This window comes from Balaenoptera musculus, chromosome 20 (assembly GCF_009873245.2).
Source record: "Balaenoptera musculus isolate JJ_BM4_2016_0621 chromosome 20, mBalMus1.pri.v3, whole genome shotgun sequence".
Classification (NCBI taxonomy): Eukaryota; Metazoa; Chordata; class Mammalia; order Artiodactyla; family Balaenopteridae; genus Balaenoptera; species Balaenoptera musculus.
In genome coordinates this window covers 25,408,234-25,434,862 of record NC_045804.1, presented here as the reverse complement: position 1 = coordinate 25,434,862, position 26,629 = coordinate 25,408,234, and the positions used below count along the sequence as shown (strand labels likewise).

Genomic DNA, 26,629 nt, shown 5'->3' with positions numbered 1-26,629 from the left:
GTGTGAGCTGCGCGGGAGGCAGTGAGGCTCGCGGACAGGTGGATACCTGTCCTTCCCAGTTTCAATGGGAAGGAAAGCGAGAGGCCGTGATGGTAGGGAGGCTAGAGGTGGGCGCGGGGATTTTGTTGCTCCTTAAGGTGGAGCGGGAACTCCGTTTACTCACCGAGCGGGAGAAGTGGTCCCCGACCGAGGCTGGGAAGTTGGGAGAGAAGCGCGGGAGCGGGACTGCAGCCCTTGGGTAGGGTGCGCTACGCGTTCGAAGAGCGCTGCGAGGACGGGCTCCGAGAACCCAGGGCGGGTGATCCGGCCGGGAGAAGGGAAGCGCGGGTGCCGCGGGGTAAAACGCCGGGTCCACGCGGTTCTCCGCAGAAAGGCCCCTTCTTTCACCTCGGACCACCAACAAGGTGGCGTCTGGCCGGCGTGGGGGTTCCGCGTACAAGGGACAGAAACTGCTCCACTCGCCCGGGGCTTCCGAGTCACCCAGACTCACTTCGAATCCCAGCTCTTCCACCTACTAGCTGATCACCCCACTTCTTCTCAGCTTCCCCGTCCTAAAAGTGGGGCTAATAACAGCACTCGTCTCTTGGGGCTGTTGCGACGAATAAATGGTACAACGTAAATAAAGCGTTTAGCCCCCAAGCCCTTGCCTAGTATCTATCACAAGCAGGGGCTGTGGTCATTACTGTCACCTTTTCGGCAATTCCCTGGCGGTCCAGTGGTTAGGACTCAGGGCTTCCGCTGCAGGGGGCACTGGGTTCGATCCCTGGTCCGGGAACTAAGATCCTGCAAGGTGCGGTCGTCCGCAAAAGACCACAGAGATGCTGGGACGGACTGGCGCCAAGCTGGGCGGAAGGCAAGACCCAGGAGGTGGGCGGGGGTTGGTGGTGACGTGGACGGGTCCGACCCAAGCTCTAGCGGCTTCCTCTACCCCGGGTTGGTTCCAAGGGCTGGACAATCGGCGGGGTGGCTGCCCGGCTCCACCACCTCGGAACGTGCTAGGCGGCGGGTTTCGGGATGACTTCGAGCGGGTGAGTGTCCCCGAAGCAGAGAAAAGTGGGAGGTCAGACTTGGCCAGCCGGACGCGCCGTCGGGGAGCGGCCAGGTGCGGGGGCCGCGGAAGCCAGGGCCGAGGGAGGGGGCAGCCGGTCTCTAAATTAAGTCCAACCGGTCCCCTACGTAGGTGGGGCAGCGAGGAGACAGTACCTGGGGACGGTATTGAGAGCCCCTGCTCGTTATCTAGCGCTGCGCTCCAGGGAACGCTGGTTTTCGAGGTGGAAAATTCGACTTGGAGGTTGCCTCTCGTGCTTGGAGTGCGTAGCGCGGTGGTGCCGAGCGTGGGGGGCGGCCTGGAACCCGGACGCCCTGACCAGGGCTGGACATGTGGGTCCCTGGCGATGTGGGTCCCCGGCGAGGGGACCGCGGGCTCTGGGCAGTCGGGAAACCGAGGCTGCTCCTTCTTACGCAGCTTCAGAAAACAGCCCGGGTTTTGGAGTCAGGGATTTCGAAAAGTAGGTTTTCAGGTTCAGGCGACAGCCTCGAGGCAGAGTGAGCGTCTGTTTTGGGGGCTCCGGGCGCTAAAGCCTCTAAGGAATAGCATAATAATTACCGGGGGAAAAGTAGACTTGGAGGGCTCATTTAGTTTTTATAAACCAGGAAGAAGGATCAGAAATACATTTTGTGCCTTTTTTTTTTTTAAATTTTATTTATTTATTTATTTATTTTTGGTTGTGTTGGGTCTTCGTTTCTGTGCGAGGGCTTTCTCTAGTTGCGGCAAGTGGGGGCCACTCTTCATCGCGGTGCGTGGGCCTCTCACTATGGCGGCCTCTCTTGTTGCGGAGCACAGGCTCCAGACTCGCAGGCTCAGCAACTGTGGCTCACGGGCCCAGTTGCTCCGCGGCATGTGGGATCTTCCCAGACCAGGGCTCGAACCCGTGTCCCCTGCATTGGCAGGCAGACTCTCAACCACTGTGCCACCAGGGAAGCCCCATTTTGTGCCTTTTTATCCCCAAAGTTTTCTTTTTATTTTTCAAAACTAGAACGATCATTTAACACTAACAAGAAAGGTGTCTCCCGACAATGCAAAAACGTGTTGGTCAGATGATGTTTTATGAGCGTTAAAATGAAGCACACGTTGTACAGAGGCTGCGGCGGAGCGAGGGGAAGGAGGCAGCCCTTGTGTCGCCGAAAGTCCCTGGCTAAGGCTTTCATTCCAGCACCTTCCTCATTCCCTCACCCCGCATTCCTTAATGAGTGATGAGGAGTCCTGGTGCCAGGCTCCAAACTGGTGCCAATGAATTTAAAGTTGGCAAGTCCTCGGCAAACTTGACTTTCCTTTCACATATGGACAGCTGGAATCGTGAACAAAAGGTCTGGCTTTTAACTGAGGTTGTTGCTGTTTAATTTACATCTCTATGATCTTAAGGCGGCTGGCCTGTGTGGCCTTGGGGAACTCACGTTTCTTCCTCCGAAGAAACTATTTATCTAAACTTTTCTTTGCCTTTTTAGTTTTCTTTTTTATTAAAAAGTATCTGGCTTTGAAATAGGTATTTCTGATTTTTGTCCCTCTGAGATAGGCTAGTTGACTCCAACACACCCTACCAACCCAGGAAATGATCACTACAGTAGCATGCAGTAAACTCAGTAAATGTTAGGGTTTTTTTTTGCATATTAGTAAGTTTTATTTAAAACTAAAATGCCAGTGACTTAGGAAAAATGGAATTATTATTCCATTATAATGTTATTCATATTATTATTCAATCATTCATATTATGAATATCATTCATATATTATTCATATAATATTATTCATATTATTCATCTGGCAGGAATAATCTAAGTTTTCATGTTTTTTATTCTTTGGTAATACCGCAGGACCTTCATCGGCAAATGCAGCATGTGGCATATGAGTCAGGGAAAATGAAGCAGCGTTATGTTGAGCAGGGTGTCTCCAAAAACAGTTTTCAGACTGATGGGAAATACAGACAAGAGGGCTGTTAGTTGGTAAATTCATTTCATTTCATTCAGTGTGGAGCACTTATTACGTATAGGTTACGTATACGTTACGTATAGGTCCTGTTCTAGATTGTGCCACTAGTGCTCACCGAAGCACTCTTTGAAGGATTATGTCCATGCTATAGTTGTAGAAATGGAGAATGAAATGAAGTTTGCCCAAGGACTACAATGGAAGGAGCAGGTTGGAATCCAACTCCGTTTGAGGATAAAGCCAATATTTTTTTGATTGTGTGGGACATTTTATTCATAATATTTCATTCCACAAAAGTTTGATAATCCTACCACGTGCGAGGCATCATACTAGGTACTGGGAATACAACTGACATGACCTCTTGGAGAAGTTATGACTCTAGCATATTTGACATCATCAGCTGATCATTTTTTAATACTCCCCTTCTCTATAGGACAGAATTATTTTCAGTAATAATATGTAATACCAATGACAATTACTGTTGTCTTGCTTTCTTTTCATTTGAAGACAGTTTTTAAAAACTACAATTAAAAAAATTATTTATTTATTTATTTTTGGCTGTGTTGGGTCTTCGTTTCTGTGCGAGGGCTTTACTCCAGTTGCGGCAAGCGGGGGCCACTCCTCATCGCGGTGCGCGGGCCTCTCACTGTCTCGGCCTCTCCCGTTGTGGAGGACAGGCTCCAGACACGCAGGCTCAGTAGTTGTGGCTCACGGGCTTAGTTGCTCCGCGGCGTGTGGGATCTTCCCAGACCAGGGCTCGAACCCGTGTCCCCTGCATTGGCAGGCAGATTCTTAACCACTGCGCCACCAGGGAAGCCCTACAATTTTTAAAGATATGCAAACTGGGTAAAATATCTTATGTATGAATTAATCCATAAGTGGTAAATTCACACTTACCAAACAAAATATACTTGGCAGTTTGCACTGTTTTAAATTTTAAACACTAATGAAAAACTCAAAGTGGTCACACTAATGGCCGAATTGAAGTAACTGATGCTTGGTTTCATCTTTAAAATCACTGTGCGATTAGTGTTTATTTCACATCTATTGCGTAGATGGAGGAATGAGTAGTACCCCCTAGGTTAGAGACAGAAACTGCTCCCTAAGCCAGCTTGAACAATTCTGAATGTTATATATTTACTCTGATTGCAAGTTTACTCTTGAAAGGAACCTATGTTGCTGAGCCAGGTAGTATGTTAAAATCTCACACCATGATTGTGGATATGTCTATTTCTCCTTTTAATTCTTTCAGGATTTTGCTTTATGTATTTTGAGGCTATGTTATTAGAATAAAGAATTGTTATCTCTTCCTGTGAACTGAATATTTTATAACTTGAGGTATTTATCTGTGGTTTTGGCTTTTTGTCTTAAAAGTCTACTTCATTTGATATTAATATAGAGATATCAACTTTATCTTTGTTACACTTGGTATATTTATCTTTCCTTTTACTCTCAGTGTTTCTATATCACTGTTTTAGATGTGTCTCTTGCAAACCGTGTATAATTGGGCTTCTTTTTTCCATCCAGCCTGATTACCTTATGTTTTAATTGGAGCATTTAATCAATTTACATTTATGTAATTATTGATACAATTGGTTTAAATCTAACATCTCAGTGAGTGCTTTCTATTTGTTTTACCTGATATATGTTCTTCTCTTTTCTTGCACTATTTGTATTATTTTTTTATTATCCCATTTTCCTATTGAATATTATTTCTTATTTGTACTATTTCTATAGTAGTTACTCTATAGATTATAACATATTCTTGACCTATCAAAGTCTAAAATTACTTGGTATTTTTAATCTTCTTCCTAGACAATGCAAAGACCTTGGAACACTTTTAGTCTGTTCGCTGCCTTTCCTGATTTACATGTCATTACTTTACCCTTTTTTGGTTATATTGTGCTTTATGATTTTTTTTACTGTTTTGTTTAGGAACAAAACAGTATTATTTTATACAGTCAGTAGTCATCTAGACTTACCCACTTATTTGTCATTTTTATTTCTCTTCCTTCTTTCCTTATGATCTTCCTTCTGGAGTAATTTGCCTTTAGTAGTTACTTTAGTGCAAGTGTACTGGTGACAGATTCCCTTAAATGTTGATTGTCTGAAAATGCCTTTATGGGCACCTTCATTTTTGAATAATTCTGATGGTATAGAAGATATTTCAGTGTCTCTGGCTTCCCGTATAATCTGCTGGAAAGTTAACTAGTAATCTCTTTTTTTTTTTTTTTTTAATAGGGAGCATTTTCTTTTTTCTTTTTTTAAATTTTATTTATTTATTTTATTTATGGCTGTGTTGGGTCTTCGTTTCTGTGCAAGGGCTTTCTCTAGTTGTGGCAAGCGGGGGCCACTCTTCATCGCGGTGCGCGGGCCTCTCACTATCGCGGCCTCTCGTTGCCGAGCACAGGCTCCAGACGCTCAGGCTCAGTAATTGTGGCTCACGGGCCCAGCTGCTCCGCGGCATGTGGGATCTTCCCAGACCAGGGCTCGAACCCGTGTCCCCTGCATTGGCAGGCAGACTCCCAACCACTGCGCCACCAGGGAAGCCCAGTAATCTCTTTTAAAGGTAATCTTTTCTCTTCTGGCTGTTCTCATTGTATTTTATTTATTTATTTATTGAAAAGCACTTGTTAACATTTAATTAATCTCCCACCATGTGGGTTCAAGCTACCAGGACACATGCCCCACCCACACCCTTAATTTCGGCTCTTCTGCTGAAGAATTTGGCCTTCACTTGACAGGCTGCTTTGGGAGCTTTCCCTTCCCCAGAACTTTGTAGTAGCCTGATGGCACCACATCAGCTATAGGAGCCGCTCCAGTCTTGTTCTTGACAGCATTTACTCGTGTCTGCTCACTGACCGAGGTTCCACAATTTATCATGGTTGACAGCTGGGCAGAAGCTCTGGTTCTTCTTTAAGTGGTAATGCCTCATATCAACTTTCGCAAAGTATCCTCCGTGACTGGGGAGAGAAGGCAACCATTTTCATTACTCTCACTCCAATGAAAAAGCTATGTTTGGGGCTTCCCTGGTGGCACAGTGGTTGAGAATCTGCCTGCCAATGCAGGGGACACGGGTTCGAGCCCTGGTCTAGGAAGATCCCACATGCCGCGGAGCAACTGGGCCCGTGAGCCACAACTACTGAGCCTGCGCGTCTGGAGCCTGTGCTCCACAACAAGAGAGGCCGCGATAGTGAGAGGCCCGCGCACCGCAATGAAGAGTGGTCCCTGCTCGCCGCAACTAGAGAAAGCCCTCACACAGAAACGAAGACCCTACACAGCCAAAAATAAATTAAAAAAAAAAAAAAGCTATGTTTATCATCTTCACAGTCCGTCTCCCCCCATTACAGTGTAAAAGTTGTTCACTCGTGCAGAAGAGTGACATAGCAGGTACTCCACTTGTTGAATAAAACAAATCTTTAAAAAGCCACCAGGGATTTCCCTGGTGGTCCAGTGGGTAAGACTCCGCGTTCCCAATGCAGGGGGCTTGGGTTTGATCCCGGGTCGGGGAACTAGATCCCACATGCATGCCACAACTAAGAAGTCCGCAAGCCACAACTAAAGATCCCATGTGCCGCGTCTAAGACCCGGTGCAGCCAAAATAAATAAACAAAATAAAATAAATAAAAAAATAAAAATAAAATGTAAAAAAAAAAAAGCCACCAAAGACTATCAGGTGGGAAAGACTAGCCTTTTCATGGAACCAGAATAAGTCACTGAGAAAGTCAGGCCAAGACTAGAATTTAGGTCACTTGACAGCTTCTACACACTCCTGTAACAGAGGTCTCCTAAACATTCCCCTAATTTGTGGGCATAAGTGGATCTAACAGTTGTGTAAGTCAATCTGATACGTGTCACTAACCTGGTGACTGACTATGCCATGAGGGCCACAGCCAGTGAGTAAAGTCAGCAGTTACTCTTGGAGGACTCTAGCACATTAAGGCAATAGCTGATACCCAAGTGTGACTAGCCTCGATTCTCCTTGTATTTTAATTTTGACTACTGATGTAATGTTCTTTGGTGTGTGTTTATTTTAAAATTTTCTTCCTTGTGGCTTAAATAGAATTTCTTGAAATCTCCTTCATTAATTTGGAAAGTTTTCAATCATTTTTTTTCTTCAAGTATTACTCTGCCCCATTCTCTCTCCTCTAATACTCCAATACTCACTGTATCCTCTGTGTCCTTAATTCTTTTCAGTAATTTGAGATCTTTTGTTCCTCTGTCATTCATTTTGGCAGTTATCTTCTTATTTTATTTTATTTTTTTATTGAAGTATAGTTGATTTACAATGTTTCAGGTGTACAGCAAAGTGATTCAGTTATACATATACATATATATATCTATTCTTTTTCAGTTTCTTTTCCATAATAGGTTATTACAAGACACTGAATGTATTTCCTTGTGCTATACAGTAGGTCCTTGTTATTTATCTGCTTTATATATAGCAGTGTATATCTGTTAATCTCAAATTCCTAATTTATTCCTCCCGCCCCCTCCACCCGCCTTGGCAGTTATAGTCTGACTTATCTTCCAGTCTTGTCTAATTGTCTGTTAAATTAACTTTTCAATAGTGTTATTTTATTTTGTATTTCTAAAATTTCTGTCTGTTTCTTTTTGTATTCTCCAATTTTGTGTTAAAATTCTCAGTAATTAATTTATAGTTCTTTAATACTAAGTCTATTTACTTTACAATATATGTCTGATAACTCCAGTATCTGAAGCCCTGTGTTTTTATTGCCTTATTTTCCTCTTTTTAAAAATGCTATCTCCACATGTGCCAAGCAATGTCTTTACAAAATAGTTTGTGAAAATAATCTGAGACCTAGGATAACTTCTGCCAGAGATGATTTATGTTTAGTTCTGCTAGGCACTGGGTTCACTAGCAATGCGGGACTGCCTCAATCCAACTTCAAGAGATGACGGGAAGCCTTGTGGCCATGCCTGGGAATTCCTATCTGATTCTGGTTCACTCCTCCGAGGTGTAAGCCATTGGAGTTCCAATGCAAAGCAAAGGAGATTCATCAGGAACCCCCCTGCCCATCTCCATTCACGGTGGATCTTGGACTCTAATGTTTATTCCCTTAACCCCAAGGGGCTGAGATAAACACGCTCAACCTGTGAGCCGCTCACTTAGGAATCAGCAAACACATCCAGAGGAAAAAGTAGCCTCCATCCTTAGCCTCCGTTATCTCTTGAATCCAGTCCCAGTAATTCTTCACTGTCTTGGTAGCCATCTGATCCTTTCAGGCAGATTTGTTGTTGCTGTTGTTCAGCTTTTCTAGTTGTCATCAGTGAGAAAGTTGGTCTGAATTGCCCAGTCCATTGTTATTGGAGGCAGAAGTCTCTTTTGCCTCTAAGGCTCTTAGTCTAGCCAGTAGAGGAGGCAGGAGCTCCGTCAGAATGTTTTTCTGACTTTCTACCAATCACAGTAGAGGATGGGGTATAGCCAATTCTAATTTAGTCCAAGGAAAAAAAGATGATGTTATTTGTGTTCTTAATATAGTGAAGCAATTCATAGGTATTATATAATTACATAATAACTCATAGCTATTATGTAAATAATTTGACTAAGTTTCTGTTACTTGCAACCAAAAATTCCTGACTAAAATATTTAAAAGTAGTGTGTATATATCACCTTTGCCCACAATTTCACCAAACCTTTTTGGTTATTTATTTATTTTTTAAATTAATTAATTAATATATTTATTTATTTGGCTACGTTGGGTCTTCGTTGCTGCGCGTGGGCTTTCTCTAGTTACAGCAAGCGGGGGCTACTCTTCGTTGTGGTGCGTGGGCTTCTCATTGCGGTGGCTTCTCTTGTTGCGGAGCACGGGCTCTAGACGCACGGGCTTCAGTAGTCGTGGCACGTGGGCTCAGTAGTTGTGGCTCACGGGCTCTAGAGCGCAGGCTCAATAGTTGTGGCGCTCCGGCTTAGTTGCTCTGCAACATGTGGGATCTTCCCTGACCAGGGCTCGAACCAGTGTCCCCTGCATTGGCAGGCGGATTCTTAACCACTGTGCCACCAGGGAAGTTCCACCCTTTTTGGTTATTAACTTAATAGGCATAAAATGCTACTTCAGTGTTATTTTCAATATCAATCTTTTTAACTTACAGGTGAGAACAAATATTTTCCTGTGTGTTCACCTACTAAATGTACTTATTCTTCGGCCAGTCATTTCTTCATATTCTGTGCCCATTTATTACTTGGTGTCTTGGTGGTTTTCTCATAGGTGAATTAAGATTAAACCTTTGCTCTCATATTTGTTAGGAACCATTTCAGTAGTCCAATACTACCATATTGATTTCAGGTGTTTTTTCACTGCGCAGACATTTTTAAAAGTTCTGATGCATCTTTAAATATTTAAATCTTTCTCTTTGTAGATGTTTCTATGCTGTCAAAGTGTCATGGTTCACAAAGGGATTCTTGTAATAAAGCACACAGAATCATGAGACTACTTTTTTAGGCAAAAGGAAAATCTTGACTAATCGGTTTCCACTGTCTGCAGAGACAGCTTAACATCAGACCCTACTTGCTAGGGTACAAGAGTGCTTTGGGGCAATGAGGATCACCACCTTTGACTCAGGACTTAGGCTGCCTCTCTAGTTTCTGCCTGGCCCCAAAGCTCTCTGTACTTGGACTAAGAGAACCACTTGGCAGGGTTAACAGCTTCACCTGGCTTGAAGTGACAAGTTGCTATCAGCTGATACACATGACAAGCTCATTTCCTTATTTCTCACTGACTTTATAAATTGGATTTTGGCCCTTTTTCGAATGTTTCTCAAATATGGTCCAACCAGAATAGCAGACCCATACAATTATAACTTTAATATCCCCACGTAAGCACATAAACAGTGTGACTTTAACAGTGTAGAACATTTGTAGTCGTCTGTTAAAAATTAGGCTGTTGAACATTTTGTTAGGAATCTCCTACCGAACAATTCCTATTAATGACTGCATCACAAAATGCTGTCCCTAGCTGGAGCCAGCTTTGGTAAATCAAAACTCCAAGCTGAGACGGGTCTGATCAGATGGTTGAACTTAACTAAGAGGAAGTAAAGGCCTTTTTTCTGCAGGCATGTCTATAACTTGAATAGTTTAAATATGTCTATCTTGTTCTGAATGCCGTTTTAGAAAATTCAGATGTTACAGAAATATATAACAAAATAGTGAAAATTCCACATAAAATTCCACTCAAGTATTTCTGGACTTTGTTTGTTTTTAATATTTATTTGGCTGCATTGGGTCTTAGCTGCGGCACACGATATCTTTTGTTGTGGCACGTGGGCTTCTCTCTAGTTGTGGTGCTTGGGCTCTACAGTGCTCGGGCTCAGTAGATGCGGCACGGCGAGCTCTCTAGTTGCTGCGCAGAGGCTTAGTCGCGGTGTGTGGGCTTAGTTGCCCCTTGGCATCTTAGTTCCCCGACCAGGAATCAAACCTGCGTCCCCTGCATTGGAAGGCGGATTCTTAACCACTGGACCACCAGGGAAGTCCCATGTATTTCTGGACTTTGGTTTATTCCATTTACCTATTTGCTTATTCTTGAATCAATAACATGCTTTTAGTTACCTCTAGCTTTACAATAATTTTATTCCCTAGTAGTATGGCTCTCCTTATGTATAATATTTTCCTTGCTATTCTCATGTGTTACTTGCAGTTAGAGTCATTTTGACAAATGAAAAAAAATTTTTGTTGTGGGTTCATTTATGTAGTTACTGTATTGAATTTATACATTAATATAGGGTGAAGTTCCATTTTCACAATGTGGAATTATTCTAGTCAAGAATAAGAAATTTATCTGTATTTATTTGTACTTCCCTAATATACTGGTTTTTCTTAATTCTTTTATTTATTTATTTATTTTTGGCTGCGTTGGGTCTTCGTTGCTGTGCGCGGGCTTTCTCTAGTTGCACAGAGTAGGAGCCACTCTTCATTGCAGTGCCTGGGCTTGTCATTGCAGTGACTTCTCTTGTTGCAGAGCATGGGCTCTAGGCGTGGGCTTCAGTAGTTGCAGCACGCGGGCTCGGTAGTTGCAGCGTGTGGGCTCAGTAGTTGTGGCTCATAGGCTTAGTTGCTCCCTGGAGTGTGGGATCTTCCTGGACCAGGGATCGAACCCGTGTCCCCTGCATTGGCAGGCGGATTCTTAACCACTGCACCACCAGGAAAATCTCTTTCATTACGTTTTGACTCATGGTTGTTGGCTTATAGAAAACTGGGTAATGTAGTGTTTAAAAGTGTGGTCTGGTTTTGAATCCTGTATCTAACACCAACCAACTGTGCAAGTTGCTTTTGCCCTCAGCTAATTCATCTGTTAATTGGGTGGAGTAATGGAACGTCTTTATTATGTTGTTGTGAGAATTAAATGAGATGATACACACAAAGCGCTTGGCAGAGGGGTAAAACAGTGCGCGGTCATTAGATTATAACCATAATTATTATTATTTTTAAAATATTTATTTTGTAACTAGCTACCCTACTAAAATCTCAGTTTCTAATAGTTTCCCATTTAAAACATTTTAGTTTTTCCAAATATGCAATTATTACGTCTTGTAAATAATTATATTTTTAATTACCCTTTTAGTTATATATCTTTTTTAGGCCATAAGCTAATTTTATTGCATTTATTAATACTTTCATGATAATATTAAATAATAGCAGCGGGCATTCTTATCTTGTTCCTGGATATAATGGAGTTTTGCATAATGCTGGCTTTGGCTTGAAAGGTAAATCTTTTGCCATGTTAAGAAAGCATCCACCTATTCTTATTTTACCTGAGGAATTTTTACTTAATTGTTTATAAATCCCAAAGTTTTATTTTTAAAATTGTCAAAGAAAGCTTGAAACAATGTTACTGAATACACTCATACACCCTGCACCTAGATCCACCTAGATTAATATTTTACCGCATTTGCTTTATCTATCTCTCACCCCTTCTTTTAAATGGCTGAACCATTGAAAAAAAGTTTCAGACATCTTAACACTTCACCCTTAAATACTTGAGCATACTTCTAAGAATAACAGCATTCTCCTATATAATCACAATATAATGATCTCACCTAAAAAAAATGAACAATTCCTTAACAGGATCTAACATTCAGCCCATGCTCAAATATTCACAATTGTCCCCTAAATGGCTTTTTAAATTTATTTTATTGAAGTATAGTTGATTTACAATGATGTGTTAATTTCTATTGTATAACAAAATGATTCAGTTATGCACATATGTACATTCTTTTTCGTATTCTTTCCCATTATGGTTTATCACAGGATATTGAATGTAGTTCCCTGTGCTATACAGTAGGACCTTGTTGCTTATCCATTCTATGTATAATAGTTTGCATCTTCTAATCCCAAACTCCCAATCCTTCCCTCCCCCCTTGGCAACCACAAGTCTGTTCTCTATGTCTGTGAGTGTTTTTTTCTTTTGGCTGCTCTGCGCAGCCTTGTGGGATCTCAGTTCCATGACTAGGGATTGAACTGAGGCCATGGCAGTGAAAGCCCAGAATCCTAACCACTAGGCCACCAGGGAACTCCCCTGTGAGTCTGTTTCTGTTTTGTAGATAAGTTCATTTGTGTCATATTTTAGATTCTACATATAAGTGATTATCATATGATATTTTTCTCTGTCTGACTTACTTCACTTAGTGTGATAACCTCTAGGTCCAATCAACATGCTGCAAATGGCATTATTTCATTCTTTTTTATGGCCAAGTAGTATTCCATTGTGTGTGTGTGTGTGTGTGTGTGTGTGTGTGTTGTATACATATATACCACATCTTCTTTTATCCATTCATCTATCCATAGACATTTAGGTTGCATCCATGTCTTGGCTATTGTAAATAGCGCTATTGTAAATAGTGCTGCAGTGAACATTGGGGTGCATGTATCTTCTCGAATTATGGTTTTCTCCGGATATTTGCCCAGGAGTGGGATTGCAGGATCATATGGCAACTCTATTTTTAGTTTGAGGAACCTCCATACTGTTTTCTGTAGCGGCTGCACCAATTTACATCTCAACCAACAGTGTAGGAGGGTTCCGTTTTCTTCACACCCTCTGCAGCATTTGTTATTTGTAGACTTTTTAATGATGGCCATTCTGACTAATGTGAGGTGGTACCTCATTGTAGTTTTGATTTGCATTTCTCTAATAATTAGCGCTAAATGTCTTTCATAACTGTTTTTTGGAACAATGATCCAGTCAAAGTTCACACATTGCATTTTGTTGTTTGATCTTTTTAGTCTCCTTAAACTATCAAAAGCTATCCTATCCCTCCACTTTTTTCTTTTTTCTCTTTTCATAGCATTGTCTTTTTGAAGAGTCCAGGCCAATTGTCTTACAGAACGTTCCACATCCTGATGTGTCTGATAGTTGTTGATGGTGTTATTCAGTTTGCTTCTTTATCTGCTGGTATTTCCTATAAACTGGTAGTGAGGTCTCTGAGTCTTGACTACATTTTGATTCAACATTTTTGGCATTAATACTCCATAAGTGATTTGTGTGCTTCATATCACATCATATCAGGGGGACATTTTGTTAGGCTGTCTCACTATTAGTGATGCTCATTTGGAGCATGTGGTTAAGGTAGTGACTACCTGATCATTCCATTGTAAAGGTGAGTTTTTTTTCTCTTTGTAAATAGTAAGCAATGTGGACGTTGGCACCATTCAATATCCTGCTCCCCAACAGCCTTCCACCCAATGGTTTTAACATTCATTGATGGTCCTGGCCAGAATCATTTATTACATTGGTGGTAGCAAAGTGGTGATTTATTTCTCTCATTCTATCATTTCTCCTACATACATTAATTTTCATTTTTTTGAAAAGAGGGGCTTTTTTTCTTCAATGGGTAAAAGATTAAGATTTCAATTACAGAAAAATTGATAAAATATATTTGCATGCAAAAATATAAGCAAAGAAAAAGGGAAAAGTTCTGGAGATCCATTGTATAACAATGTGAACAATATACTTAACGTTACTGAGCTGTACACTTAGAAATGGTTAAGGTGGTAAACTTTATGCTTATTCCCACAATTAAACATTTTTTTAAAAAGAAAAAAGACAAGTGACAAATTGGGAAAGACAACCTTAGCTATTTACACCACAGACAAAAGGTGAATATTTCTATACATCAAGAGCTTCTAAAATTAGGGAAGAAAAAGCCTGTGGAAGAATGGGCTAGAGCAGGGCTTCTCCAATTGTGGGCCGTAGACTCCTGAGGGTCCCAGTGCCCCCTCAGGGAGTCTGCAAGGTGAAAACTACTGCATGATAATAGTAAGATGCTCTTTGCTTTTTTCACTGTGCTGGCATTTGCACTGATGATGCAAAGGCAATGATGGGCAAAACTGCTGCTGGTACCTTAGCTTGAACTGGTGGGAGTTGTACTTTCCCACCACACTCAGGGAAAAAAGCCAGATTACTTCAGAATATCCTTGATGAAACAGCAAAATTGATTGATTTTTTTTTTTAAAAAATGTCAATTTTAAGTAGATGTTTTGATGAGAGGTACACGTAAAACATTCCTGCCAGAGACTGAAATGCAGTGATTGTTGTCTCAAGAAAAAGTGCTTGTGCAATTTGAGTAGCGAGCTGAAGTAGCTGCTTTTCTTTTTTTTTTTTTTTCTTTTTTTTTTAAACTTATTTATTTTTGGCTGTGTTGGGTCTTCATTGCTGCAGGCGGGCTTTCTTTAGTTGTGGCGAGCGGGGGGCTACTCTTCATGGTGGTGTGTGAGCTTCTCATTGCGGTGGCTTCTCTTGTTGCGGAGCACAGGCTCTAGGCGCGTGGGCTTCAGTAGTTGTGGCACGTGGGCTTCAGTAGTTGTGGCTCGTGGGCTCTAGACCGCAGGCTCAGTAGTTGTGACACACAGACTTGGCTGCTCCATGGCATGTGGGATCTTCCTGGATCAGGGTTCCAACCCGTGTCCCCCGCACTGTCAGGTGGATTCTTAACCACTGCACCACCAGGGAAGACCCTGAAGTAGCTGCTTTTTAATGGAAATCTTTTTTTTTTCTTTTTTTGTTTTGTTTTTCTTTTTATAAATTTATTTATTTATTTATTTTTGGCTGCGTTGGGTCTTGTTGCTGCACGCAGTCTTTCTCTAGTTGCAGCGAGCGGGGACTACTCTTTGTTGCAGTGCGCGGGCTTCTTATTGCCGTGGCTTCTCTTGCTGCGGAGCATGGGCTGTAGAGCGCGGGCTTCAGTAGTTGTGGCTCGCGGGCTCTAGAGCGCAGGCTCAGTAGATGTGGTGCACGGGCTTAGCTGCTCCGCGACATGTGGGATCTTCCTGGACCAGGGCTCGAACCCACGTGCCCCGCACTGGCAGGCGGATTCCTAACCACTGCGCCACCAGGGCAGCCCCTGAAGTAGCTGCTTTTTAAAGGAAATCTTTTTTGCTTGAAAGAATAAGAATGAATAAGAATAAGCTGGTTATTCAGACTTCTGTATTGGGTAGATGTCTTCTCAAAAAAATGGACCAAGTGATCTGCCAGTTGCCAGTATTTGTTGCCAATCATAAAGTTCAAGCTTTCCAAAAAATTAGAACTTTGTAAAACTTATTTCCACTGCAATGAGTTTGACAGTCTTAATATTTAGAGACTTTTCTGATGAGATTGGTGTTGATGTTAATGAATGTGAATTCTCGATATTGCATTAAAAATGCATCAGCAAGGCTTCCCTGGTGGCTCAGTGGTTAAGAATCTGCCTGCCAATGCAGGGGACACGGGTTCGAGCCCTGGTCCAGGAAGATCTCACGTGCCACGGAGCAACTAAGCCCGTGCGCCACAACTACTGAGCTCACGTGCTGCAACTACTGAAGCCCTCACGCCTAGAGCCCGTGCTCTGCAACAAGAGAAGCCGCAACAATGAGAAGCCCGAGCACTACAAGGAAAAGTAGCCCCTGCTCGTCGCAACTAGAGAAAGCCAGTGCGCAGCAACGAAGACCCAACACAGCGAATAAATACATAATTAAATAAACAAATAAATAAATGCATCAGCATTTGGGGGATCAGCATAACTCAGTTAACCAATATTTTCCATATGACTAATGCATAATGTAATAAAATCATGAGTAGGTAAAAGATCCATTCAAAGTCCAAGTCATACCAGTGGATTTTAATCTAACAGTGTACAAAAAATTCATTGATATGGTTTCAGATTCCACACTGCTGCTAACCTTTTAAGAAACTACCACTTCTTGATTTTTGGTGTGGTATCAAAGATGAATATCCACAATTATCTGAAAACGCAATTAAAATGTTTCTCCCTTTTCCAGTTATACATCTGTGTGGGGCCGTATTTTCTTCATATACTTCAACCAAACAACATATCATAACAGATTGAATGCAGAAACAATATGATTCATTTTATCTATTAAGCTAAACATTAGATAGGCAAAAATGTAAAACGATGCCACTTTTCTCACTACTTTTTGTTTGGAAAAATGTAGTTTTTTTTCCATAAAATATGTTATTTGTGTTAACATGTAATGGGTTTATTTTTTTACTTCCAAATTAATAAATACTTCTAAAAACTCCTCAAATTTAATTTCCAAAATGGTAAACACTGACAAATATAACCCAAAAAAAAAAAGCTCTTTGGAGGTCCTCCATAATTTTTAAGATTATAAAGAGGTCCTGAGACCAAAAATACTCAGAACCAGTGATTTGGGCAATCATCAAATGGCTGCTAATACCCTCAGAAAGAGAGACGATGAGCTATTCTGTGCCTCGCCTCCCGAATGGAGGGGCACACACCATCACCTATGAAGTAGTCTTCTCAGAAACCAAACCTGAATTTGATTGAGCCTCTTGATCTAACTACAAATTTATAGAAAATACAGGGGACAAAGGAACATGACCCAGGGGGCTGAAATCAGCACAGTCCAGATGTGGAAAATCCAAATCATGTAGGATAAACAACATGGTTCCTTCAACAAATAAGTTGCAGGAAAAAAATAAAGAGAGATATAGGGGAATCTGTATATTAAAAGGAACTGATGAGGCATATCAACCAGTGTATGGACCTTATTTGGATTCTGCTTTGATCCTTAAAAAAAAAAAAAAAAAAGACAAAAGGGAAATTTAAACTCTGTGGACATTTGATGGTATTAGAGAATGATTGTTAGATTTTTAGCTGATAATGGTATTGTGTGTCTGTGTAAGAACCCTTATCTGAAGCCTTAAGCAAAGAAGGAGAACTTCTATGAGTATTGCAGAATAAGAAATATTTTTTATAGGAATTAACACAATTGTGGGACAGGCTGGGGAAAAAAAGTTCCAAAAAAAAAAAAGAATTAGAGAAAAGTCACCAGCCACCTTGTCACAGGTGAATGAGCTGGAACTTGCCAGAATTCAGAAGCAGGGCTTCCCTGGTGGTGCAGTGGTTTAGAATCTGCCTGCCAGTGCAGGGGACATGGGTTTGAGCCCTGGTCTGGGAAGATCCCACATGCCGTGGAGAAACTTAAACTCGTGCGCCACAACTACTGAACCTGTGCTCTAGAGCCCGCGAGCCACAACTACTGAAGCCCGCACACCTAGAGCCCGTGCTCCGCAACAAGAGAAGCCACCACAATGAGAAGCCTGCGCACCACAACGAAGAGTAGACCCCGTTTGCCGCAACTAGAGAAAGCCCGTGAGCAGCCACAAAGACCCAATGCAGCCAAAAATTTAAAAAATAAATATAAATAAATAAATTTAAAAAAAGAAAAAAAAAGAATTCAGAAGCATCTGTTTTTCTGGAGTACAGCCACAAAGAGAGTTGCTGGAGAAGTATATGAAAGCTTGTTCCTCATGGTTACCACTACTGTGAATTCTCAGAGAAAGTTCTGATAGTGAACCTGGGGTAGCTGGTCATCAGGGCCAGAAGTTGGGAAGGAGTGCTGGACCCAGAGTCGAGGGAAAGAGGATCAAGTGGATGGAACTTGCCAGTACCTGCAGTGCCTCTAAATCTCATGCAAATTTCTCTTGTGGCCATCACTAACCTTGCGTTACACAGGGAAGGGAATTCAAGGAAACGTGGTTCCAGCTCGGTTCATTTGAGTACAAAACTACCACATTACCCTTCAGAGGTAGAATATTTACTGATGAGATGATATGAGGTCAAGATTTTCTTCAAAATGATTTGAGAAGTGAGGGAAATAGGTAAAGAAATAGATACATCCGTTTTGTACAGGAGTAGAAGTTGGGTAATGAATACAGTAAAATTCATTTTATTTCTCTCTTTATTTTTTTGTATGTACTTGGATTTTTTTCTATAACTAAAAAGGTTTTTTTTTTAAGTACCCCACTCACCCCTTGCATTTTTTCCCTTGGGTATCATTAGCTTCATGGGTTTTTATTTTATTCAATGTGTTATAATTAATTATAGCCATTGTTCTTGTTGATGTATCAGTCGTCCCAAATATGGCTGGTAGAAGACCCTAAAATGGCTCCTTTTTCTTTGGACATAACTGTGGTCTTCTTAGATAGCTTCCTTCCTTTCTGACACTACAGGATATTCCAGACTCGCTTTGAATTTTCCTTGCCCCAAAGCCAGAATCAGCCATTTCTCCAAGGGGCTCTGATTTCCTTTAGAAGGGAATACTGTATGTAAACCAAGATCCAGATGTTAGGTGTGCTCATGATTATTACTGTGGTGTCATTTCTTCTAGGTTCTTTCTTTTTAAAAAATTTTTATTATAGTTGATTTACAATGTTGTGTTAATTTCTGCTGTACAGCAAAGTGACTCAGTTGTACATATATATATTCTTTTTCATATTTTTTCATTATGGTTTATCACAGGATATTGAATATAATTCCCTGTGCTATGCAGTAGGACCGTGTTGTTTATCCATTCTCTATATAATAGTTTGCATCTGCTAATCCCAAACTCCCAGTCCTTCACTCCCCCACTCCCACTTCTCCCTTGGCAACCACAAGTCTGTTCTCTATGTCTATGAGTCTGTTTCAATTTTGTAGATATGTTCATTTGTGTCATATTTTAGATTCCACATATAAGTGATATCATATGGTATTCATCTTTCTCTTTCTGACTTACTTTGCTCAGTAATCTCCAGGTCCATCCATGTTGCTGCAAATGGTATTATTATTTTATTTTTTATGGCTGAGTAATATTCCATTGTGAGTGTGCATGTGTGTGTGTGTATATATATATATATACATATACACACACACACCACATCTTCTTTGTCCATTCATCTCACAATGGACATTTAGGCTGTTTCTGGGGGGTCTGGCTATTGTAAATAGTGCTGCTATGGACATAAGGGGGTGCATGTATCTTTTCGAATTATAGTTTTGTCTGGGTATATGCCCAGGAGTGGGATTGCTGGATCATATGGTAGCTCTGTTTTTAGTTTCTCCATAGTGGCTGCACCAATTTACATTCCCAGCAACAGTGTAGGAGAGTTCCCTTTCTCCACACCCTCTCCAACATTTATTATTTGTAGACTTTTTAATGATGACCATTCTGACTGGTGTGAGGTGGTACCTCATTGTAGTTTTGATTTGCATTTCTCTAATAATTAACGATGATGAGCATCTTTTCATATGCCTCTTGGCCATCTGTATGTCTTCTCTGGAGAAATGTCTATTTAGGTCTTCTTCCCATTTTTGATTGAGTTGTTTGTTTTTTTGTTATTGAATTGTATGTTTGTATGTTTTGGAAATTAAGCCGTTGTCAGTCACATCATTCGCAAATATTTTCTCCCAGTCAGTAGGTTGTCTTTTTGTTTTGTTTATGGTTTCCTTTGTTGTGCAAACGCTTGTAAGTTTGATTAGGTTCCATTTGTTTAGTTTTGCTTTTCTATTGCCTTGGGAGACTGTTTTAGGTCCTTTCTTAAATGAGGGATGTTTAACAAATTAAGAATGGATGTTGGATTTTATTAAATGCTTTTTAAATCATCTGTCAAGGGCTTCCCTGGTGGCGCAGTGGTTAAGAATCTGCCTGCCGGTGCAGGGGACACAGGTTCTATCTCTGGTCTGGGAAGATTCCACATGCCTCGGAGCAACTAAGCCTGTGCGCCACAACTACTGAGCCTGCACTCTAAAGCCCGCGAGCCACAACTACTGAAGCCTGCGTGCCTAGAGCCCGTGCTCTGCAACAAGAGAAGCCACCGCAATGAGAAGCCCGCGTGCAGCAACGAAGACCCAATGCAACCAAAAATAAATAAATAAATTTATTTTAAAAAAAAATCATCTGTCAATATAATCATATTGGGTTTTCTCCTGACCTGAATTTTCTCTTGGTGAAATTTATGAATACATTGTGTGTTGGGAGGCAGAGACATCGAATAATATCCTTCTAACTGGGAAGGAACTTTGATACCGGAAAACGAAGCAGGCAACTCCATGAAGTGCAGTTATGAAGTTTATTGTGGGTAACTTACATATGGGCTGGATCTGGCAGAGGATCCAGAGGCATTTGATCCATAGGCATTCAAAGCTGCACTCTGTGCTGCAGAAAAGGGTACAGGGGGATTTTAAGGGCCAAAGCTAAAAATAGAATCTGACTACTAGGGAGAATCATGTCCATATTGATGGGAACCGGGTTTTTTTCCCCTCCCTTTGGGGCTTTCATGACCATTAACCATCTGCATCAGCAAAAGGCATCCTTCCAGGACTGAAAAGGCCAGGGGAAAAGTTGATAGGAAACTTACCTTGCTTGGGCACATCCTTGTGAGTAGGCTAAAGCTCAGTGACATGGAAAAGGGAGCAGGTAACAGTTTAAGGAGAAAACAACTATAGAATACCAGAGAAGCCATTTACCTGGAGAATTTTTTTCTCCCCACTTTCGTTTTTACTCAGTGACATAATTCTTAGTTTTATTTCCTGACGGCGAAAGGAAAAAAATCCAATCCTCAAAAAGGTCAAGACCGAGAGCCTCCCATCAAGCCTCTTAGATAGCCTCAACCACCAGAGGGCAGACAGCAGAAGCAAGAAAAATGACAATCCTGCAGCCTGTGGAACAAAAACCACATTTACAGAAAGATAGACAAGATGAAAAGGCAGAGGGCTATATACCAGATGAAGGAACAAGAAAAAACCCCAGAAAAACAACTAAATGAAGTGGTGGAGATAGGCAACCTTCCAGAAAAAGAATTCAGAATAATGATAGTGAAGATGATCCAGGACCTCGGAATAAGAATGGAGGCAAAGATCGAGAAGATGCAAGAAATGATTAAAAAAGACCTAGAAGAATTAAAGAACAAACAAACAGAGATGACCAATACAATAACTGAAATGAAAACTACACTAGAAGGAATCAATAGCAGAATAACTGAGGCAGAAGAACGGATAAGTGACCTGGAAGACAGAATGGTGGAATTCACTGCTGCAGAACAGAATAAAGAAAAAAGAATGAAAAGAAATGAAGACAGCCTAAGAGACCTCTGGGACAACATTAAACGCAACAACATTCGCATTATAGGGGTCCCAGAAGGAGAAGAGCGAGAGAAAGGACCCGTGAAAATATTTGAAGAGATTATAGTCGAAAACTTCCCTAACATGGGAAAGGAAATAGCCACCCAAGTCCAGGAAGCGCAGAGAGTCCCATACAGGATAAACCCAAGGAGAAACACACCGAGACACATAGTAATCAAATTGACAAATATTAAAGACAAAGAAAAATTATTGAAAGCAGCAAGGGAAAAACGACAAATAACATACAAGGGAACTCCCATAAGGTTAAGAGCTGATTTCTCAGCAGAAACTCTACAAGCCAGAAGGGAGTGGCATGATATACTTAAAGTGATGAAAGGGAAGAACCTACAACCAAGATTACTCTACCTGGCAAGGATCTCATTTACATTCAATGGAGAAATCAAAAGCTTTACAGACAAGCAAAAGCTAAGAGAATTCAGCACCACCAAACCAGCTCTACAACAAATGCTAACGGAACTTTTCTGAATGGGGAACACAAGAGAAGAAAAGGACCTACAAAAACAAACCCAAAACAATTAAGAAAATGGTCATAGGAACATACATATTGATAATTACCTTAAACGTGAATGGATTAAATGCTCCAACCAAAAGACACAGGCTTGCTGAATGGATACAAAAACAAGACCCATATATATACTGTCTACAAGAGACCCACTTTAGACCTAGGGACACATACAGACTGAAAGAGGGGGGTGGAAAAAGATATTCCATGCAAATGGAAATCAAAAGAAAGCTGGAGTAGCTATACTCATATCAGATAAAATAGACTTTAAAATAAAGAATGTTACAAGAGACAAAGAAGGACACTACATAATGATCAAGGGATCAATCCAAGAAGAAGATATAACAATTATAAATATATATGCACCCAACATAGGAGCACCTCAATACATAAGGCAACTGCTAACAGCCATAAAAGAGGAAATTGACAGTAAGACAATAATAGTGGGGGACTTTAACACCTCACTTACACCAATGGACAGATCATCCAAAATGAAGATAAGTAAGGATACAGAAGCTTTAAATGACACAATAGACCAGATAGATTTAATTGATATTTATAGGACATTCCATCCAAAAACAGCAGATTACACGTTCTTCTCAAGTGCACACGGAACATTCTCCAGGATAGATCACATCTTGGGTCACAAATCAAGCCTCAGTAAATTTAAGAAAATTGAAATCATATCAAGCATCTTTTCTGACCACAACGCTATGAGATTAGAAATGAATTACAGGGAAAAAAACGTGAAAAACACAAACACGTGGAGGCTAAATAATACGTTACTAAATAACCAAGAGATCACTGAAGAAATCAAAGAGGAAATCAAAAAATACCTAGAGACAAATGACAATGAAAACACGACGACCCAAAACCTATGGGATGCAGCAAAAGCAGTTCTAAGAGGGAAGTTTATAGCTATACAAGCCTACCTAAAGAAACAAGAAAAATCTCAAGTAAACAATCTAACCGTACACCTAAAGAAACTAGAGAAAGAAGAACAAACAAAATCCAAAGTTAGCAGAAGGAAAGAAATCATAAAGATCAGAGCGGAAATAAATGAAATAGAAACAAAGAAAACAATAGCAAAGATCAATAAAACTAAAAGCTGGTTCTTTGAGAAGATAAACAAAATTGATAAGCCATTAGCCAGACTCATCAAGAAAAAGAGGGAGAGGACTCAAATCAATAAAATCAGAAATGAAAAAGGAGAAGTTACAACAGACACCGCAGAAATACAAAGCATCCTAAGAGACTACTACAAGCAACTCTATGCCAAGAAAATGGACAACCTGGAAGAAATGGACAAATTCTTAGAAAGGTATAACCTTCCAAGACTGAACCAGGAAGAAACAGAAAATATGAACAGACCAATCACAAGTAATGAAATTGAAACTGTGATTAAAAATCTTCCAACAAACAAAAGTCCAGGACCAGATGGCTTCACAGGTGAATTCTATCAAACATTTAGAGAAGAGCTAACACCCATCCTTCTCAAACTCTTCCAAAAAATTGCAGAGGAAGGAACACTCCCAAACTCATTCTATGAGGCCACCATCACCCTGATACCAAAACCAGACAAAGACAGTACAAAAAAAGAAAATTACAGACCAATATCGCTGATGAATATAGATGCAAAAATCCTCAACAAAATACTAGCAAACAGAATCCAACAACACATTAAAAGGATCATACACCACAATCAAGTGGGACTTATCCCAGGGATGCAAGGATTCTTCAATATACGCAAATCAATCAATGTGATACACCATATTAACAAATTGAAGAATAAAAACCATATGATCATCTCAATAGATGCAGAAAAAGCTTTTGACAAAATTCAACACCCATTTATGATAAAAACTCTCCAACAAGTGGGCATACAGGGAACCTACCTCAACATAATAAAGGCCATATATGACAAACCCACAGCAAACATCATTCTCAATGGTGACAAACTGAAAGCATTTCCTCTAAGATCAGGAATGAGACAAGGATGCCCACTCTCAGCACTATTATTCAACATAGTTCTGGAAGTCCTAGCCATGGCAATCAGAGAAGAAAAAGAAATAAAAGGAATCCAAATTTGAAAAGAAGAAGTAAAACTGTCACTGTTTGCAGATGACATGATACTATACATAGAGAATCCTAAAACTGCCACCAGAAAACTGCTAGAGCTTATTAATGAATTTGGTAAAGTTGCAGGATACAAAATTAATGCACAGAAATCTCTTGCATTCCTATACACTAATGATGAAAAATCTGAAAGAGAAATTATGGAAACACTCCCATTTACCATTGCAACAAAAAGAATAAAATACCTAGGAATAAACCTACCTAGGGAGACAAAAGACCTGTATGCAGAAAACTATAAGACACTGATGAAAGAAATTAAAGATGATACCAACAGATGGAGAGATATACCATGTTCTTGGATTGGAAGAATCAACATTGTGAAAATGACTATACTACCCAAAGCAATCTACAGATTCAATGCAATCCCTATCAAATTACCAATGGCATTTTTTACAGAGCTAGAACAAATCATCTTAAAATTTGTATGTAGACACAAAAGACCCTGAATAGCCAAAGCAGTCTTGAGGGAAAAAAATGGAGCTGGAGGAATCAGACTCCCTGACTTCAGACTATACTGCAAAGCTACAGTAATTAAGACAATATGGTACTGGCACAAAAACAGAAACATAGATCAATGGAACAAGATAGAAAGCCCAGAGGTAAACCCATGCACCTATGGTCAACTAATCTATGACAAAGGAGGCAAAGATATACAATGGAGAAAAGAAAGTCTCTTCAATAAGTGGTGCTGGGAAAACTGGACAGCTACATGTAAAAGAATGAAATTAGAATACTCCCTAACACCATACACAAAATAAACTCAAAATGCATTAGAGACCTAAATGTAAGACTGGACACTATAAAACTCTTAGAGGAAAACATAAGAAGAACACTCTTTGACATAAATCACAGCAAGATCTTTTTTGATCCACCTCCTAGAGTAATGGAAATAAAAACAAAAATAAACAAATGGGACCTAATGAAACTTCAAAGCTTTTGCACAGCAAAGGAAACCATAAACAAGACGAAAAGACAACCCTCAGAATGGGAGAAGATATTTGCAAACGAATCAACAGACAAAGGATTAATCTCCAAAATATATAAACAGCTCATTCAGCTCAATATTAAAGAAACAAACACCCCCATCCAAAAATGGGCAGAAGACCTAAAGAGACATTTCTCCAAAGAAGACATACAGACGGCCACGAAGCACATGAAAAGATGCTCAACATCACTAATTTTTAGAGAAATGCAAATCAAAACTACAATGAGGTATCACCTCACACCAGTTAGAATGGGCATCATCAGAAAATCTACAAACAACAAATGCTGGAGAGGGTGTGGAGAAAAGGGAACCCTCTTGCACTGTTGGTGGGAATGTAAATTGATACAGCCACTATGGAGAACAATATGGAGGTTCCTTAAAAAACTAAAAATAGAATTACCATATGACCCAGCAATCCCACTACTGGGCATATACCTAGAGAAAACCGTAATTCAAAAAGACACATGCACCCGAATGTTCATTGCAACACTATTTACAATAGCCAGGTCATGGAAGCAACCTAAATGCCCATCAACAGATGAATGGATAAAGAAGAGGTGGTACATATATACAATGGAATATTACTCAGCCATAAAAAGGAACGAAATTGAGTCATTTGTTGAGACGTGGATGGATCTAGAGACTGTCATACAGAGTGAAGTAAGTCAGAAAGAGAAAAACAAATATCGTATATTAACGCATGTATGTGGAACCTAGAAAAATGGTACAGATGAGCCGGTTTGCAGGGCAGAAGTTGAGACACAGATGTAGAGAACAGACATATGGACACCAAGGGGGGAAAACTGCGGTGGGGTGGGGATGGTGGTGTGCTGAATTGGGTGATTGGGACTGACATGTATACATTGATGTGTATAAAATTGATGACTAATAAGAACCTGCAGTATAAAAAAACAAAGAAACAAAACAACTAATACTAAACTTTCATTGGGTTATTTGTATGGAAATATGTTAATATAAATGTTTCAGACATTAAAAAAAAGAAAAAAGAATCAAGGAACCAAAAAAAAAAAAAAAAAAAGTCAAGACCATGTCCCTCTGTTGTCGGTGATTTGTTTCTTTTTGTTAGGTTGAGAATTGTGTAATGAATTTGATGACCCTGTCATTCTTTAAAAAAAGAAAAGAAAAGAAAGGGGAGCGAGTAGGACTGTGGGCCTAAGATAAGCCAACAAAAGGGAGTCAGAGTGGTTCAGCCACACTATAGCACTGAGTCATCCTTGCTCTCCTAGAGAAAACTCCATTTGTTAGTGGTGAATCTTTCATTTAGGATACTACTGTACTCTATTTGCTAATATTTGTTTAGCATATTTACATCATTATTCATCCATACTTACATTTGCATTGCTGTAAAACTGTTGTGTTGTTTTTTTTAAATATTTATTTAATTTATTTATTTGGTTGTGCCGGGTCTTAGTTGTGGCTTGCCGGCTCCTTAGTTGCGGCTTGCCGGCTCCTTAGTTGCGGCACATGTGCTCCTTAGTTGCGGCTTGCCGGCTCCTTAGTTGTGGCATGCGAATTTTTGGTTGCGGCATGCATGTGGGATCTAGTTCCCTGACCAGGGATTGAACCGG

General features: G+C 40.4%; 1 protein-coding gene and 1 non-coding gene across 2 annotated transcripts in view; one reads left to right on the top strand and one right to left on the bottom strand.

The window, feature by feature from the left end:
* The first annotated feature begins 960 nt into the window (after window positions 1-960).
* The window catches only part of B4GALNT2 (beta-1,4-N-acetyl-galactosaminyltransferase 2), a 58,642-nt gene continuing 32,973 nt past the window's right edge, over window positions 961-26,629 (top strand). The window contains 1 exon segment of the mRNA XM_036837047.1: window positions 961-1,028. Within this exon segment, the coding sequence (XP_036692942.1) occupies window positions 1,015-1,028 (14 nt within the window). The 5' untranslated portion in view covers window positions 961-1,014.
* Window positions 6,832-6,959, bottom strand: LOC118887571. Its single transcript, XR_005018051.1, has one exon. It is a non-coding gene; the product is annotated as a small nucleolar RNA SNORA3/SNORA45 family (small nucleolar RNA).